Genomic DNA, 17,160 nt, shown 5'->3' on the forward strand with positions numbered 1-17,160 from the left:
GAAGTAAAACGACTTTTGTTTTCGCCGGTTGCCATGGTGAATCGTAGTATCGGAGCTCCACTGATGATGGCTTTTTATAATTGTCATGCACGCGCTTAACTCGGAGTTAACATACTCAGAGTTGATCGAACCAACTCAGATCAGCTTTTCTGGAACCGAAAACTCAGAGTTTCCCATCTCAGGGTTAATCAACTCAGTTCAGAATTAAACTCGGAGTTTGTTAAACCCGCTTCCTGAAATACCCCCCAGAACAGGTGCAGGTGACTGGATGACTGGCTCGATCAGACCGGTGACCAGTAGACTGGTGACGCTGAACGCTGTATGGTTGAACCAGAGAAGGGCGGCGAGGTCGTTACAGTTTTGGCAAAAAAATGTTTTCAGTTGTCTGTGGTGACCTTCCGTTGTGCCAAAGAGTTCGATATTATGCACCACGACCAGGATCGTATATTTTTGTTGTTGTTGTTGTTGTTGTTTTGAAGGTTTTGAATGTTGCCAGTTCATAGGGATGTGACTCAGCACACAGGATTTCAACATAATGATTTTCCTGTTTATAGAGATAAGATAGGCAATTAAAGTAAAATTTTCTGTCTCTACAGAAGGGTAACTGGGTATTTATAAGGGGTTTTTTTTAATCTCAGATGTTCTACACAGTTCACCCTGCGATTATAAAAGAAGTGCACTTTCAAGCATTGCCACATGATTTAAGGTTCCTGTTCTGGTTAGGTCTATAGAAACCAAACAGAAATGCAGAAGGAAGCAGGGCCTTTAATGAGAGAGTCTGAACATAAATAACACAGCGTTCCGATGAGCTCACAGCGTTAATCACTCAGGAAACAGTCAGCCAAACAGCGGAACGAGCTGGATGGCTTCGCTGTTCACTCCCCGACACACCAAGTTTCTTGACAGCGAGAGAGGCGCCAATAGAGTATCTTACGCAGAATCTGTCTGAATTATGTTAAATGAGATATTGAACAATAATCTACGTAATAATGATATGATAAACCAAAATTGTTAGAGCTATATGTTTTACAGAAATATATTCAAACAGAAGACGCATAGTTGCCTTTGGATAGATCCTCAAATAATGTGAACAAGGACTAAGATCCTCTTCCTTTTAGTACACATATGTCAAATATTAAATCCAGGTTTTGGTCCGTTTAAAATATGTAGAACACACTGGCTTATTTTCTTTATTATGACAAAATTGTGATTTGAGTGCCATGCAGTCTGACACCGGTACATGTTAATGAAAAATCGTAGGCTACTAACCCCAAGAAGGGACGCCTGAAGTAAATATAATAAACCTGGCGTTTAGTGGTACTATGTGGAACACTCTGGAAAATACATATGAATATGAACACCTTGTCTTTCCAAGGCTATAACGAATTTACAGAATACGACGCTTTTCACGGAGGTGATTGGTACATTGGTAAGTCACTTTTATAGTGACGTAGTGATGTGTTCCCGAAAGCCAGCAATACACTGGAAACCTAGCATATATTGAAAGTACGCCCTTTCAAATTCTAAGGTAACGTGATTTATTATTGGACACACACACTCATTTTCAAGCAGAAAAAAATAGAAGACACTTAAAATCTTGATTTCCAAAATGAAGAAAGAAGTGGATGGCACAGTGAAGACTGTACAGAACAGAGGAGTGAGGGAAGGAGAAGGAATAACAGTTCTGTATACAGTACATTTAAAAGTATAAATTCAGATTAAATTTTGCATTTTATGCAGGAACGAAGATTGTTAAGTGCATGTACAGTCTATACACGTGACAAGACCAAGAGAAAAAAAAAGTTTGGTACTTTGCTCACGGTGACCAAGATGATTCATCATCACATTTACAAGTGAGAGAATGTCGCCATACGAGAGGGTTTGTTCAACAGAGGGTTGGATTTGGGGGTGGGAACTAAGCAAACTCAGTCCAAGTGCTACTCCTGAGAATATGATCCGAGTTTTTGAGTGAAAGGGGAAGGGAAAACAATTTGCGGATCCAATTTTTCAATCGCCAATTAATTCAGCATTTTCTTCTCTAATAAGTTCGATCTGTATTATCGCTTTTGAATGTAGGTGTGCGTGCAGGTATGGGGACTGCTCTTCACGTTTTATCAGAACTTTTATTCTTTGGAGTCATCCACTGGGGCACCTGCGCGCGGTTTACCCCAGCTGAAGGTAATGAGTAATTGGTTGTTGCTACTTCAACGTTTCGTTATTTTTAATAATATAACAGTAATATAAAAACAGCTCCCCGCCCTTGGTTTGATGTAAAGATAAACCCGGTTGGAAAAAAGAATAAAAGTATATATCTTTATTTATGTAGGCTAATGTCTACTAACGTTTCATGGAGTTTGTCAGTTTAACGTCTGTTAAGCTCTTGCAATTGTAGACAATAAAATTAATTAATTAATTGTTCAATATTGTCACGATTTCTTTTCCGTTGAACTGTTAAGGTACTTGAACTGTAGATGTAGACTTGAAATGTAGATGAACATTTCCTTAGAAGTGTTTCTCAGTTTGTCTAACGTTTTCATTATTAATTATTCTAGAGGAGCTTTTTGTTTCTGTCAGTCTGAAGGAACACAATTTTAAGTCCATTCCGAGTAATGCTGTGAGTATTTATCTCTCTTTAAACAAAACATTTGACCATTCGTTTGATTCTAAGAGAATAATTAGCCCATGAAATGTTTTCATTCTCAAGTCTGTCTTAAGTGCATCAAGAATGGTATATGATCCAAGTTATCAATGTTGTCGCTGGGCCCTTCATATATTTCTGTCCATTTCAGTGGAAAGAAACCAAAATGAAACTGGGATTTGACTATGCACACCCGATCTATCAAGCTTGCAACACCAAAGATGACCTGAGAACTTTCTGGACTAAATGGATCCAAAGGAAACATGCCCACGACGTGTTTCTGGACCTTTATTTTGCGCAAGAGACTCAGAATCCTGGCCCCCTGAGTGAACTGACAATTCATTTAATACAGTCCAACTCTTCTGAGGACCGTTATCTCAAATTAGGGGGCCCAGCAGTTCATACCCTCATCGCTCCACGACCATTCTCAGAAACAGCACAGATAGCTGAAATAGAGGAACACTTGTACCGTGTCAAGGCTCTGCCCCTGGGAAAGATCTCACGAAACGGCTTTCACGTTGGCTTCTCCTATAATGGCCCATGCATATTCATAGCGTTTGTCCGGCTTTTCTACCTGAAGTGCCCTGCGTTGGCAATGAACCAGACTAAATTCAGCGAAGCTATTGGTGGATCTGGGTGGATACGGGGCGACTGTGTGGATGGTGCAGTAGAGACGGGCACTCTCATTAGGGAATGCAAGGCGAATGGGGAATGGGGACCTCCACACGGAAAGTGTGTCTGTGCAGCCGGTCACCAGAATGTGGGTGACTCTTGTGATGGTAAGCGGACACTTGTTGTCTTGTTGGGGCTACTTGTTGTTTATTATGTCAGATCATTATTGTTGCAGAACAATGCCTAGAAATGAATAACTTATGGAAAAAGAAAGAGAAGCAACTACAACAGGCAGGGAGTCAGCAATGACCAGTATACGATTCAAGAAAATGCTTAGTTTGATTTGGAGAGACCCAGGGCCAGCTGCAGGGTGCAATGACTTGGGGGGCATTTGAGATTTGCAAAGGGGGAAACATGTACATTATGATTAGGCTTAGGGCTGGGCGATATAGCTGAAAGTTATCACGATAAAACGTTTAATTTCAGTTGATCTCGATAATTACTGAATTTTTAGTAACCTATATTTAATAATTACCAGGAGAAAAAAGGATGGACTGAACCACTTTATTTATTACGACGGAGCATGAAGGCCACATTGAAGGGGTGGGGTGGGGGAATCTGAGATTTCGAGAATAAGGTCGTAATATTACGAGAATAAAATCATAACAAGAGGCCATTTCCTCTAGGTTTCTTGCACAATCTTTTCAAAGCCCTGATACTTATGATAATCTTTGGCACATCAGCACTACATTAAGTATTTCGTTATTTGTGAAACCTAAAGTATAACTTCACAAGATGTTCCACGTTCCTCATTTTAAAGCAGGCGGTAGGCTGCTCTTTTGATATTTCCCCTCTAAAATAACACGCAGCCTAAAATTACGATTTTATTCTCGTAATATTAGGACATTATTCCCGAAATCTCAGGATTTTTTTTCCTCAGTGTGGCTATAATACTAAGCAGCCCCGGAGAGACCATTAAAGACATCATTAGCCTATTCATTTATTCATTATACATGTGTACAGCCTGTCGTTTGGGAAGCTTCAAACCAGCCGATGGCAGTGGTCCGTGTCATCCCTGTCCAGTCCACAGCAGAACGTATGGTGACGGTGCTTCCGAGTGTGAATGTGAACGGGGATTCTCCAGACTGCCGGCAGATCCAGAGCATATGGGATGCACAAGTATGTGATACAGTCTGAAAAATCTATCTTTTCCCAGAGTACCCTTGCAATATATATCTATTTAAACAAAACTCAGGGGTGGAAGTAACAAAAATTAACTGAAAAATGGAGGTCATGAAAATGCATGTGAATTGAAATAGAGGTAAAATGTATGTGAAATGAAAAAGTGATGATTTATCAAGTGATTTGATTAATTTAAAGCCGATTTGATTAAAACATTCGTGATATGATGAAAACAGAGCTGTGTTTCATCATTTTCATTCATCGTTCATTATTCACAACTCAATTGCCATTTATCGTTTGGGAAAGCAGCTTCAAGGGTGGAAATAACAAATCAATTGATAAAAATGGAGGTGATGAAAATACATGTGAATGGAAAAATAGAGGGGTAAAAATGTAGCCTATGTGAACTGAAAATAGTGAAATTTTCAATTGATTTGATAAACTCGAGTGACATTTATAGTTCACAGCAAGTAATTTTTGTTCCTTCCGCCCAAAATGTCAATCACAAACTACGCCCACGGACGAACTGATCCAGTTTTTGGCTCTCAACTTTAAGGTAGGTGAGGACTTTGTGCCACTGCTAAAAAGCTGAAATTAAGGCGGCAAGTTCAGTGGGCTTGGTTTGTGACTGACATTTTGGGCGGAAGGAACAAATTACTTGTAATACTGTCATGGTCAAATTAATGTTGGTATCATCATATCAATCAAAAGAATCGTCACAGATTCACGGAAAAGAGAGATGCAAACGCAGACAAACTTTATTCAAATTCAGGCGAAAACAGTCCGGGTCCAGTAAAACAACAAACAGGCTATTGTGGGCCAGACAGATCGGAAGAGTCAAGACTTAAGTTTGATGCGCAGAAACTGAGAAGCTATCAGGACAGGGAGGCAAATGAGAAGGGAGGATAACAGGAACTAGGGAGGCGAACAAGAACGAGGAGGTAAACAGGAACACGATAAGCTAACAGTAACTACACAGCATGGTATCCTCATGTGAGAAACTTCGCCGGGAACTGATTGAAACCAATGTGTCTTTATACAAGTGACTTAATAAGACAATGGTCAGGAAACAAGGGAACATGATAATGAGATTATAAACTGGTTGAATTGGCGACTAATTGGCCAACAAACTGGGCTCTGATTGGCCAGAAGAGAGTGAACTGAAAACAGGCATTACAATAATGCTGACTTTCCATCAGTAATGTAAATAAGGTGTCTGTATACCCTTTTTAAAAAAAACATTTACACAACACACTGGGCTTACAGGCAAAGTCACACAAATCAGTATTCCAAAAACTAGCCTTTAAGACATGATTATAAACTCCAGTGATTAGAAATGAATTAACCATATTAATTCCAGTGGCTGCATTGCACCTGACATTCGTACTAGCAAAATATTTTGTACAAATAATATCTCGAGAGCGACAGCTTTGCTCGATTACACGTGAAATGCGTCCAAAATACTGATGATGCACAGTGCATTCATACTTATGTGTCAAGTCATTACTGATAAGGTGTCTTAAGACTAGAATATGAAAGAAAATGGACATATGTGTCCTTAAGTGCTTTTAAAGAAATCGTGCTGGAGAAAACTATTCTGCAGATTAGTTAAACCTCCTTGGTGCTACAGGTGGTACAGTTGAAAAGTCATTCAAACATATGAAGTGACTACATTTTCCCCAAGTATAAAATATGCCAGTCTAACCATCTGGTAATCAGTGTAACCAGCTAGCTAAAACACACAGGTCCCGGAAAACTTTCATCTGAACAATTGGAACAGATAACCCAAGAAAACATTATTGCGTTAATAAACGTTTGGGATATAATTCTGGGTTGTTTTCCCCATGTGGCTGTAATTTGCAGTTGCATGTCTTATGCTAGCAATGGGAAGAGGCAGACTGGCATTACCATGGAATTTAACAATGTACTGAAAATTGCCTGATCAAATTAAGGTGTATTCGTAAACTAACTTAGAGCAAAATTTGCTCGCACTTCCAGTAAACTGTCGGCAAGTACTGAATGAGAATACCATAGTTAATGGAATGTCTAATATATAAGAGCAGTACTAGTAAGGCTTTCTAAGTCACGCAAACAGGAAATTAACGATTCTCTAGAATTAAGAGTATTTCAGTATGTCTCTAGATGGCGGTACTTGACATTGGTGCACTGGAATTTTGACGCAGTAGTTTTATGGCTTTTCCATGGGGTATTGCATAATGAATAGCTGAAGATATTTTTGAGATGATCAAATTTGAAAGTTTTTTATTTTTTAAATCTAATCTTTCAACGACTTCCTTCCATTGTAGGGCCCCCTTCTGCACCAGTTAATGTAACCTTTCACTACCTGAATGATTCTACACTGGCCCTGCAGTGGGAGGAGCCATATGACCTTGGTGGACGGGGAGAAGTGACCTATGATGTAGAGTGCATGCAAAGAAAGGCCACATCTGAGCAAGTTTGGTCTAGGTGTGGAGAGGACATATTCTTTTATCCAGCATCCAAAGAACTCACCTTAAATACAGTGAATGTGTCTGGATTTCGAACACATGTCACATACAAGCTGTCCATCAGGGCAAAGAATGAAATGTCCAAGAAAATTCCCTCTGAATCTTCGGTTCACTCCATTACTGTCCACAGAGGTGAGTCCTCAATACAAAAGTATTCATGGATCTGTAATTAATTCTCGTAAAAACAAAAGAGATTTTGCAGTACGTAATGTGAAGGATGTAAAAGACTTTCAGAGCCATTTTGTTTTTTTTGGGGTTTTTTTTTTCTTTTTTTTTCTTATATGCATGGCGATATTCAAATCTGATGAGTGTTTCAGTGTTCGGGATTAGAATTGACATTTATATGCTAATGCTACGATGTGTGTGTGTGTCTGTGTCTGTGTTTGTGCATGTGTGACTGAGACAGAGGAAACATCTGTCATGCGCACTGTCTCTCCTTACCAGGTAGCTATATCCCCAATGGAGCAGAAAGCCACCCCAGTCCGGGTCATCGGTGGACTGGTAACTGGAGCATTGCTACTTGCAGCTCTGGTGTCAGCTGTTTTCTGTTTAATTCGACATAGCTACAAAAGGCTGCGGTAAAAAGATCACCGGTTTCGTTCATCTTAAATTAATTAAAGAAGTTAAAGGATTGAATCTGACATACTGTTTCATAGAATTCTCTAATTGTGATCAGGTAGATCAGGTAGATTTTTCAAGTAGCACTTCACTATGATTAAAGTCCTAATATGAAAAGTTTCCAACTAATAAAAACCTCATCTTTTCTACTTAATGAATTTAGTTGGCACCAGATTGTTAGATGTTGGAAGAAGACAGCAGGTTATGGCAATACTACACCAAATGACCATTTTACCAAATGGCATGATTTTCCAGATGACTGTCATGGTCTCAGTTGACACAGCATTTTGCTGTGTTTCAGACCCTGGTGTTCCCAGTAAAAAGTTCAAAACTCATGCAGGTGCCGGGGAGTGCGGAGAGGAAGGTTTTGCTTATCTTAATTTCACACTGAGTACTGTTCAGTGTGATTCTGAATGGGCTGAATATTTAGGCTACTTGTTACTTGGCACCATTGATTCTGGGTATTTTAAACACTTCAGATCCACGGTTTTGTAGACATCACTTCCATACTGTGAGAAATCGATAACACTTCAGAGGGCAGTAGAAAAAAAAATATCAAGGTCCTAATGAGATTCCCTCATGGAGACAGCGCTAGGATAGGTATCTTAGGACGTTTTTTTTTTTTGTAGTGAACTGAGATGTAGCATAAGATTCAACATGGCTACTTGACTGAGATCCCATTCTGTCATATGTTGTTTAGAGACAACCAGGAGAGGGTCCTCTTACCTTCTCATGCGATTGTTACATATCGACGTCATGTGGAAACAGAGTTTGACCCTGAGGAAGCCAACAGTGAGTGTCCTTCCCAATAAAGCTTTGTGCTTAAAATTTGATTTTTAAAAAATGTTTGAATTTGCAACTACAGTCTTTCCGACATATGCTTATTGTGCACTTGTGATGGATGACTTGTCGATTGTTTACCTCACATTGTGTGTAAGTTAATGTGGATCTCATTATTTCATAGGTATGCATCTAGGCACACTTATGAGGTTCAGTGTTCTCTCTATATCCTTTGTCTCTTGGAGATGAAATGCAATGACAGTGTGGAATTTACATTCTTGCATGCGTTTATAAAATCCACAATAATTGGTTACACGGCACTTTCCTCAGAACTGACTGATTTCTCTCTAGAAGCAGTGGACATTCAGGAGAATAGCCCTTTTCTATTGGTGCATGAAAACGTGTTCATCTTAATTACTGAAACTCAGTGGCAAACTTTTTCATTGCATTTCTTGTTTCATCGTCCCTACAGTTCTCCCATTCACTACAAGCTCAGTTCCAGTTCATTCGGCGCTAAGAGAAGAGTTGCTGAGTGGTCTCCGCAATGTGTTGGTAGATCGTAGTAAACTGACCCTGGGCAAAGAGCTTGGAAAAGGTTCTCAAGATATTTCTCCTGAATTTGTTTAATCTGATCCTAGTCCTTCCGGCAGACATTTTAGACATTTTAGATTTTAGGTCGTCATTATTTCTGGTTGCTCTATGGATTTGTGTCCTAATTGTGTGCTTTGCTTTTATAGGGGAATTTGGAGCAGTCTACGAGGGAATATATTCACCTTCAGAGGGGACGAAGATCAAAGTGGCAGTGAAAACCATGCGAGGTGAGTAAAGATGTCAGCTTATCAGAGTGAAGTTACAAATGTGAACAGTGCAGAACGATGGTTGTGTATTGTGTATGGCAGAGCAGTTTCCCATATTGTCCAGTGCGTCTGCAGCAATATTGAGAACTGAAGTTAGACGATGGCTCGGGTTAATATCAATTAGGACTCTGATCTTATTGGCAGAGTTCATCAAAAGTTGTTACACTTTGATTATTTGACCATTCTGTACTGCCCCTAGTAAAGGTCTGTTCTCTTTGACTGCAGTTGGAATACACTGTCACGAGGATCTGGAATCGTTCCTTAAGGAGGCAGAGATAATGCAACACTTCAACCATGACAATGTTGTCAACTTGCTAGGTACGCCCACCTGTATGGCACATTGCATTTATTTCTTTCTCAATAAACATTTTACTTCTAATTTTGTGTTGGGATGTTTGTTGTAAAATAATTGGTAATGACTGGTCTGAGATCAGGAACTATGTTCCTCTATCTGCTCTTCTGTGTGAAAATGAAACATGTTCCTTATCTTAACTATGTTGTATGTATTTTACATGAATAAATCTTTTAAGACCATGTTAAGTCACATAGTCACAGTAAGTTTGTGTGGTAAATGAGGTGCTTTGGCAGTGGTTTGAGTTACAGTCTGTGTCCCCTAGGGGTCACTCTAGAGCAGGAACAGGACTCTCCCACTCCCGTGCCTCTTGTCATCTTGCCCTACATGAAACATGGAGACCTGCGTCGCTTCCTCATCGCGACCCGCTACGGTGACATTCCCATGGTAGGCTCAGACTCCTCTCTCGCTCTCACACAATATTGTTGTACCACTTAAGCAACGTTAAAGTTTAGCTACAAGCTACTTTTGATTTTTCATAATGCCAGCACATTGATAAAATCATATTTCATATAAATGTAAAAGTTTTCCTTCTGCATATTAGAACAGTAATGACAACATAACAGCTTTATTTTCACAGCACCTTCCAACTGAATAGTTACCCCTACTGGCGACCAGTAAATCATTTGCATGTAACTCATAATGTATGTACTTGTCATAGTTCCTGATCATAGGAGTATAAAAGCAAAAGGCTGGCTTTGAGACCATCTGTCTCATTTGGTGATTTTTCTAAATTCTGAGAAAATTGGGAAATGTGTCAATATGCTGCTTATTGTAGCCAGGCATTATACAAGAGATAATAGGCGCTCTCGCACCGGAGGAACTTTTCCATAGTTCTTAGAACTGTTGGAGAAAGTACCCCCTTTTTCGCGTGTTCGCACGGCAGGAACTTAGAACGATTATAGTTCTTAGAACGCTGTTTTGAGTGGCTTTTTTAGCTCCTACTTCAGGGTAGGTACTTTCACAGCCATTGGTACTTGTACAGCCATTGGTCCAGACGCAGGTATACGATGATTGCAACTGCCATTTTTAAAGATCCGTGCAAAATATAAAGTCTTAGAACGTATTTCATTTAGCTTTATATAGTCATGTCTCAAAATGTCTGGAATTGTAGGAGGGGGCACATAGTTTTTATGTTTTATTTTACTGGTATTTTATATCCCCCAACAATGACCATTTTGCAACGTCCAATGTATATTTGTACATTGAAGAGGTAGCGTACACTCCGCTTCGGTAGGTGCTTGTGTGTCCGCTTGTGTGGCTGTGATCCGCATTTTAACCTAAAATAAGAATGTGTTTATCCGGCTTACGATTTTAGGGCTGCGGCGGGGAAAAAGAAAAAAAAAAAAACACGATGCTGCGAGCAAGGGTCAGGCACAAGCGCTATGCTAGCACCCGAAAAGTACTATGCCGATCAAGTCATTCACTGCTACTGCGGTGGTAAATGCATAAATGCATTGGGAAATTATTTTTTTTCCATTGGACTGAGTCTATCGCCATACATTTTTATTTTCCACAGGGGGTAGTTCCTATCGGATTAGACCCTAGAACTGTTCGGTGCGAAAGCGCCTAATGCTTTTGTCATTCTAACTTCAACTGCTAAAATAAAATCAATCAGTAAATAAAAATTCACTCTTACACTCGCAATGTTTGCTGAGCAATTGAGGGTTCAGTCTTCTTCATCAAACTGTCCCTGCAAAACGCTGATATATCTTTAAGCAACGAAAGAATCCCCAGATGCACTCTTTGATGATGAGGTGCTGTGTCTGTTAGCCTCTGTTTGAGATGTGGTGCGTGAAAAAGTAAAGGGGTGCTGTGAGGACTTTTGGGGAGGTTTAAGTGGTTAGACAGCTCTATGGCCTGAGTTCAATGCTCAGTGCAATGATGCCTGTAAATTCATAGCTTCTGTGTGCAGTTTTTGCACATGTAAGCATTATTCTAAATTTCTTTTTCATTACCCTGTTCCTAGTCCCATGGAAAAAGTGGTTATCTCTCAGGGTCTGGATAGAAAGCAGAGTGGTCACTAAAATGTAGTGTTAACCAGCAGGCATACTGTACTGTGGGAGAAGTGCTGTGCCGTATGGAGTGAGCCAACAAATAGCTGATAGCTATGTTATTCTCCCCTCCAACGTTCCTTTCAGTTGAAATGTGCTGTTTTTCCTCAGAATTCTCCATCTGCTAGGGAAGGAAAACAGAAATGAGGGAGGGAATTTCCCAGGATTTCTAGCATAGTTATCATCTCTCCCAAGACAATACACAGATTTGCTTGAACAATCTCTACAATCTCTTGGCTGCTTTAATGACCAACCAAATGCAGAGCCTGACCAAGCAGTTGGCATTATTACTAAATCCCTCCAGTTTTTGTTCTCAGGAATGTAGTGCAAACTGCTGCTCTTTGGTCATGACAGAATAACCGCACTCCTATCAGTATGTCTTCCCTTCCATTTCCTCCAACCATTCTGTAAACCCATGGATTGCATAAACAGGACAAAGCCCAAAAGGATGCTTTTATACTTACTTCAAACCAAACTAAATAATACAAAGAAGCATCCTTTGTCAAACTTCAAATGGTCAGCCAAATTCTGTGCTGAAAATGTTAGCGAGACTACCAACTGCCTGGCTTGGACTAGAAAACAAAGTAAAACTTTTGCCATGCTTTCACTTTCACTTTTATAGCACAGGAAGATAATTGTGATGTCACTTCTGTAGTTTTTTCAGTGTTGACGTAATTGTTCAAGTCACCACTGGAGGCACTCCAGTGAGTAATCTCCTTTTTTTCCTAATATGGTGACTGGTAGGATTACAGAGTCAGTAAATTTCATATCAGATGTTTGTTTTAGGAATCAAACAAGAATATCAGGTTTAAGCCAGTTTTGAAAAGTGTGCTGACTCATAAATCATAACTCTTTCTAAAAGAAAAACACACACATTCACACACAGTCTTTTATGGATAATAAATATTTGCCTGCACTACCCCTCTACCCCCCCCCCCCCCCCCCCCCACCCCCATACAAGCGATAGTGATAATCTCAGGCAAAATACCCCCAATCTGTGTTCATTAATCAACGGATCAAAGCCAACACATCTGACCACCAATATTGCCCCAGATGTTTGTCTAATATTAATGAGTGGTCTTTGTTTTGGTTTGCAGTTTGTGCCATATCAGTGTCTCCTGCGTTTTATGGTGGATATTGCTGCTGGTATGGAATATCTCAGCTCTCACGGCTTCATCCACAGAGACCTGGCTGCACGCAATTGCATGTGAGTCCAGTAGGTAGAGCAAGAAAAGATCAAAAAATCAGAATATATTTTTAAAAAACGTCAATACAGCAGGTAATGGACACTATGAAACATGATTTCAGTTAACTGGACAACATTAAACCAAAAGTCAAAATTTCAGGAACATTTGGGAACATTACTTAGAGCAGTATTCACTTGACTTGGCTTAAGTTGTGTATTGTTATGTAGTTATGTGGCTAGTTAAGAAGTCCTGTGCTGTAGTATGTCCCTCGTGGGCAGCATTTGAGACAGAGATGTCAGTATGCATAATACCCACAGTTACTGTGTTGTAAGCACTAATTTTACAACAACAAAGTAACAGCAGCAGCAGCAGGACAACCATGACTATAGCTACTACTGCTGCTACTACCATTATTATTATCATTATTATTATTATCGTTGTTGTTAACAACACCACCATTCATGTAGGACTCTTATATACTCATACACAGGTTGGGCGACGACTTGCGTGTGCGTGTGGCTGACTTTGGCCTGTCTAAAAAGATCTACAGCAGTAACTATTATCGGCAGAAGGTTGCTATCCGAATGCCAATCAAGTGGATGGCTATTGAAAGCTTGTCAGAATCCATGTACACCACCAAAAGTGATGTGGTTCGTCTGATTACATACATATTCCTAAAGTTAAATGCTTACCTATATATGTGTATGTGCTTAAGTCGGTTTGGGTTTTATTATATATGATCTCTTCATGTGTCAGTAAGCTCTTTAAATAGTATAAAATGCATAAAGATCTATTTTGGGGGATCCTTTTATGACTCCTAATTCATTTAAATTGAAATTCTCTCCTCCACAGTGGTCTTTTGGAGTGACCATGTGGGAGATTGTCTCCAGAGGAAGGACACCTTATCCAGGGGTGTCCAACCATGAACTCCTGGACTTGCTGGAAACTGGCCACCGCCTCAGACAAGGAGAATGTGATGAAAAACTGTGAGTTTCACTATCAGTAAAAAAAAAAAAAAAAAATCACAACAATAATTCTGCCTGTTTTTGCAATGTTCAACAGTATGTTTGTGAGGGAGAGTCTATTGTCATGATGTGCTTCTTGTTAAACCTTATTAAACCATATCGAGAGTTGCACTGACCAGAGATTTGTTCCCATGAAGCTCTGTAGGTCCATTAGCAACACTGTGACAAAATTATAACTGAATTTATATTTGATTGTGATTTAAAGTGAATGTGTATTTCAATACATATTTTACAGTTTTGAACTGTAGGGCGCATAAATAAGGTTTGATTGCATTTCTTAATACCAGTGAATCTTTATGGGATTTTTACTCTCATTTATTAATGCAGTCATCTTTTGAAACCAAAATACCTCATTATAATCACAGACGGGGCAAAACTGTGACTGGACTGTCAGTTCCTTAGAGATGCTGTTTACCCTCCGCTGACAATGGCAACCGCTCACTGAGCACTGAGCAGCACTTAAGCACATGACAATCTCAGCAGAAAATTGTTGTTAGGTCATTTCTTAAGCAGTGTAGAAATGTGAAGAACTGTTTGATTTTGAAACCAAGCTAAACATGTGAAGGCATGGATTAATCGCAATATTTCTCAAGTAATCCATCATAATGGAAAATCAGTTACAATTACAGTTAATTTTAGTTCCCTGTGAGCATTAAGAGCATCACTCTATTTCCTGCAACCACTGTGGTCTTTCCCTGCTATGTAATACTCTTGTTATTTGTGGGGAAGCCAACTCAATTTAACTAAACAAGTTTATCTACTGCTTATTTGCGTCACTGTTGTTACAATGAGTAATCCACTTTTTGCCTGAACATGATCCATGTCTACATACCCTGGTAAGAAGATTTTCAATATTGAATTAAGAGTAATTGAAGTCAGCAGTCAGTTTGTTAATCTTTTTGGTTGTTACTATATTACTTTGATGTCTTCACTACACTTAATAAACAGTTAGAGAGTAACGGCCAATAAGAGCATTGTCCAAAGACGGCTGTAGTCCATATGAGACAGGGACTGGATGATGCACTGAGTGACTGGACAAAATTGGCTTTATAAAAGAATGGTTTTGAGGCCTTTTTTTGGCAAATAGCTGTCAGCAGCATCACAGATTAGTTTTATTACCCATTTGGACCTGTACTTTAGGTCAGTGATTCTCAACTCCAGTCCTGAGGGCCTCCTGTCCTGCATGTCTTTGTTTTAACTCTTCATTATCACAGTTAATTGAGCTAAACAAGGGCTTGATGATTAATTGATCAGTGGAATCAGGTGCCAGTCCTGAGCTCAGGAGAGTTAAAACAAAAACGCGAAGGACTTGGGGCCCTCAGGACTGATGTTGAGAACCACTGCTCCAAGTCATCTTGTTTCAGCTTCTAAAACTGTTGATAGTCAAGTATTTGACAGACCTCAAACTCCATGATCAAAGCAGGAGCTCACAGGAGGTGCATAATAAAGATATCTTGTATCCTTTATTTTCCTTTCTCCATTTTCCTGTATGGCAGATATGATGTAATGATGAGCTGCTGGCACAGGGATCCCTTGCAGAGGCCTTGTTTTGGAGAACTGGGTGAGAGGCTCAAAGTCCTGCTGTCAGAACTACCACCACTGGAGGCCAGTAAGGAGGCACATTACATCAACCTGGGACTTGAGGCAGCCAACCAGGCAGGTGCCAGTGGTGTGGACCCTGACGCAGAGGGAGCTGCTGGGAATGTATACCTACCTGCCCCGGTGGCCACTGTAGCCTCTCCAAAAGAAGATGAGGAAGGATACTTGGTCTGCATTAAAGCTGGCTCTGCTCACAGGCCAGCGGATTAGGACAAAACTGTTCGCAGATTGTGACAGCTGGAGAAAATGGCAAACAGCCAAACAATCTGATCAACGCTGACAAACTGCCATGATACCACTGTTGATCTTTAGATGTAAGCAGGCATTTAGCCACAACCTGTATTAATAGGGGAGATATGTTGATCATGAAACAAAGATATTTCTACGAGACACACAGAGACATGTGGGACTAATAATAATAATGTGTTGTTAGAGAAAAGTGTAACTTTTGATACTATAGATCATAATGCAACTGGGGCTAAAACACCTAACTGGTATAAGTGAAGAGACTCTCCTGTTTCAAGTCTAACTGATAATTTGTTCATATAAATGGCAAGTCCTCTGAGCACATCCAAGTAAACTGTGGTGTTCCTCAAAGCTCAGTGCTTGGGCCTCTGCTTTTCTCACTGTATGTGCTACCTCTTGATGACATGATACAGAAACATACCATAAATTTCCATTGTCATGCTCATCAGTGCTCTCCTTTTTTCTATTTTTTTTGTCCTTCCCATTCCACCCCAATGGGGTGAATCCTCCCTGAGACCCAGCCCACCTGATCCAGCTCATCTGTTTCTGCATGTCGGGCCGAGTACAAATCTGATCCTTGCCTGGCATGATCCAATTCATTCTGCTCTGCTTGCTTAACGACTTCTTCCAGCCGTGGTGTCCGCTTATTGCATGCCAACTCTCATCTCCATCTGCCAGCCTTGACTATTTTTTTGTAAAAACTTAACATCATTTTAGTATTTTTAGGAGACTTGCACTTAGGGATTTTTTTTTTTTTTTTTTTTTGCTTTCTGTGCAATAATTTGCCAACCAGTCTAATTCTGATTAGATTAACAAGTTTCTAACATTTCTAGAATTTGACACTAACTTTCATGGATCATTTTTGTTTTTAAGCAATAATATAATAGTTAGTTTAACCACCCTTGACCAACTAGAGGAGGATGGGTTCCCCCTTTCAAGTCTTGGTTCCCCCCAAGTAATTCGCCCAAGAAAGTTGAGCTCAAATTACAGGATCCTGATACTGTGGGCAGATGTGTGTGTGTGTGTGTGGTTTTTTTTTTTTTTTGGAGCCAAAGTATGAACAAACATGCCAAATATGTCCTTAGTTGGCAGTATGTAAAGGGAATCAGGTTTGTTAAAAGTGTGTGTCTGAACTGGAACTGAAACATATGGATGTTTAGTCTTTCATTCAGTAAGAACAAAATATCAAATCCCCAGTCAGGCATATAGATATTCATACCACATCTTAAACATTTTTTTTAGTTTTATGTTTGTTGTTTGGTTTTTACGAAGAGCTGTTCTTTTACTTAAATTGTAACACTTTTATGACTTGTTTTTCATTTCAGAATAAATGTATAATAATCATTCTCAAAATAATCAAGGGGTTGAGTCATCCTTAAGAGATATAACGTGGTTCTAAGAGTAGATCCATTTATCTAGACAATGAAGGCCAAGAAGACAGAATACAGTTCTGTAGTGGGTCTTTTGGTATTCCTGTCACACAAAGGAAAAACGGTAAGCTTG

At 39.7% G+C, this 17,160-nt stretch overlaps 1 protein-coding gene across 1 annotated transcript; it reads left to right on the top strand.

Annotated features, from left to right (window-relative positions):
• Positions 1-1,609: 1,609 nt before the first annotated feature.
• Positions 1,610-15,621, top strand: LOC115816154 (ephrin type-A receptor 3). The gene is made up of 14 exons (XM_030779122.1): positions 1,610-1,642; positions 2,790-3,417; positions 4,274-4,429; positions 6,739-7,071; positions 7,346-7,517; positions 7,875-7,948; positions 8,810-8,932; positions 9,075-9,155; positions 9,420-9,512; positions 9,812-9,933; positions 12,698-12,807; positions 13,278-13,437; positions 13,640-13,773; positions 15,309-15,621. Exons 1-14 carry the CDS (start codon positions 1,610-1,612, stop codon positions 15,619-15,621), a joined length of 2,532 nt encoding a protein of 843 aa, XP_030634982.1.
• The last annotated feature ends 1,539 nt before the right edge of the window (positions 15,622-17,160 follow it).

The sequence above is a fragment of the Chanos chanos genome, chromosome 7, assembly GCF_902362185.1.
Source record: "Chanos chanos chromosome 7, fChaCha1.1, whole genome shotgun sequence".
Classification (NCBI taxonomy): domain Eukaryota; kingdom Metazoa; phylum Chordata; class Actinopteri; order Gonorynchiformes; family Chanidae; genus Chanos; species Chanos chanos.

Coding starts and splice junctions, on each gene's coding strand:
- LOC115816154 (XM_030779122.1), top strand. CDS start 1,610: ATGAAGAAAGAAGTGGATGGCACAGTGAAGACT. Junction 8,933..9,074: donor GGGCAAAGAGCTTGGAAAAG/GTTCTCAAGATA, acceptor TTGCTTTTATAG/GGGAATTTGGAGCAGTCTAC. Junction 13,438..13,639: donor ACACCACCAAAAGTGATGTG/GTTCGTCTGATT, acceptor TCTCCTCCACAG/TGGTCTTTTGGAGTGACCAT.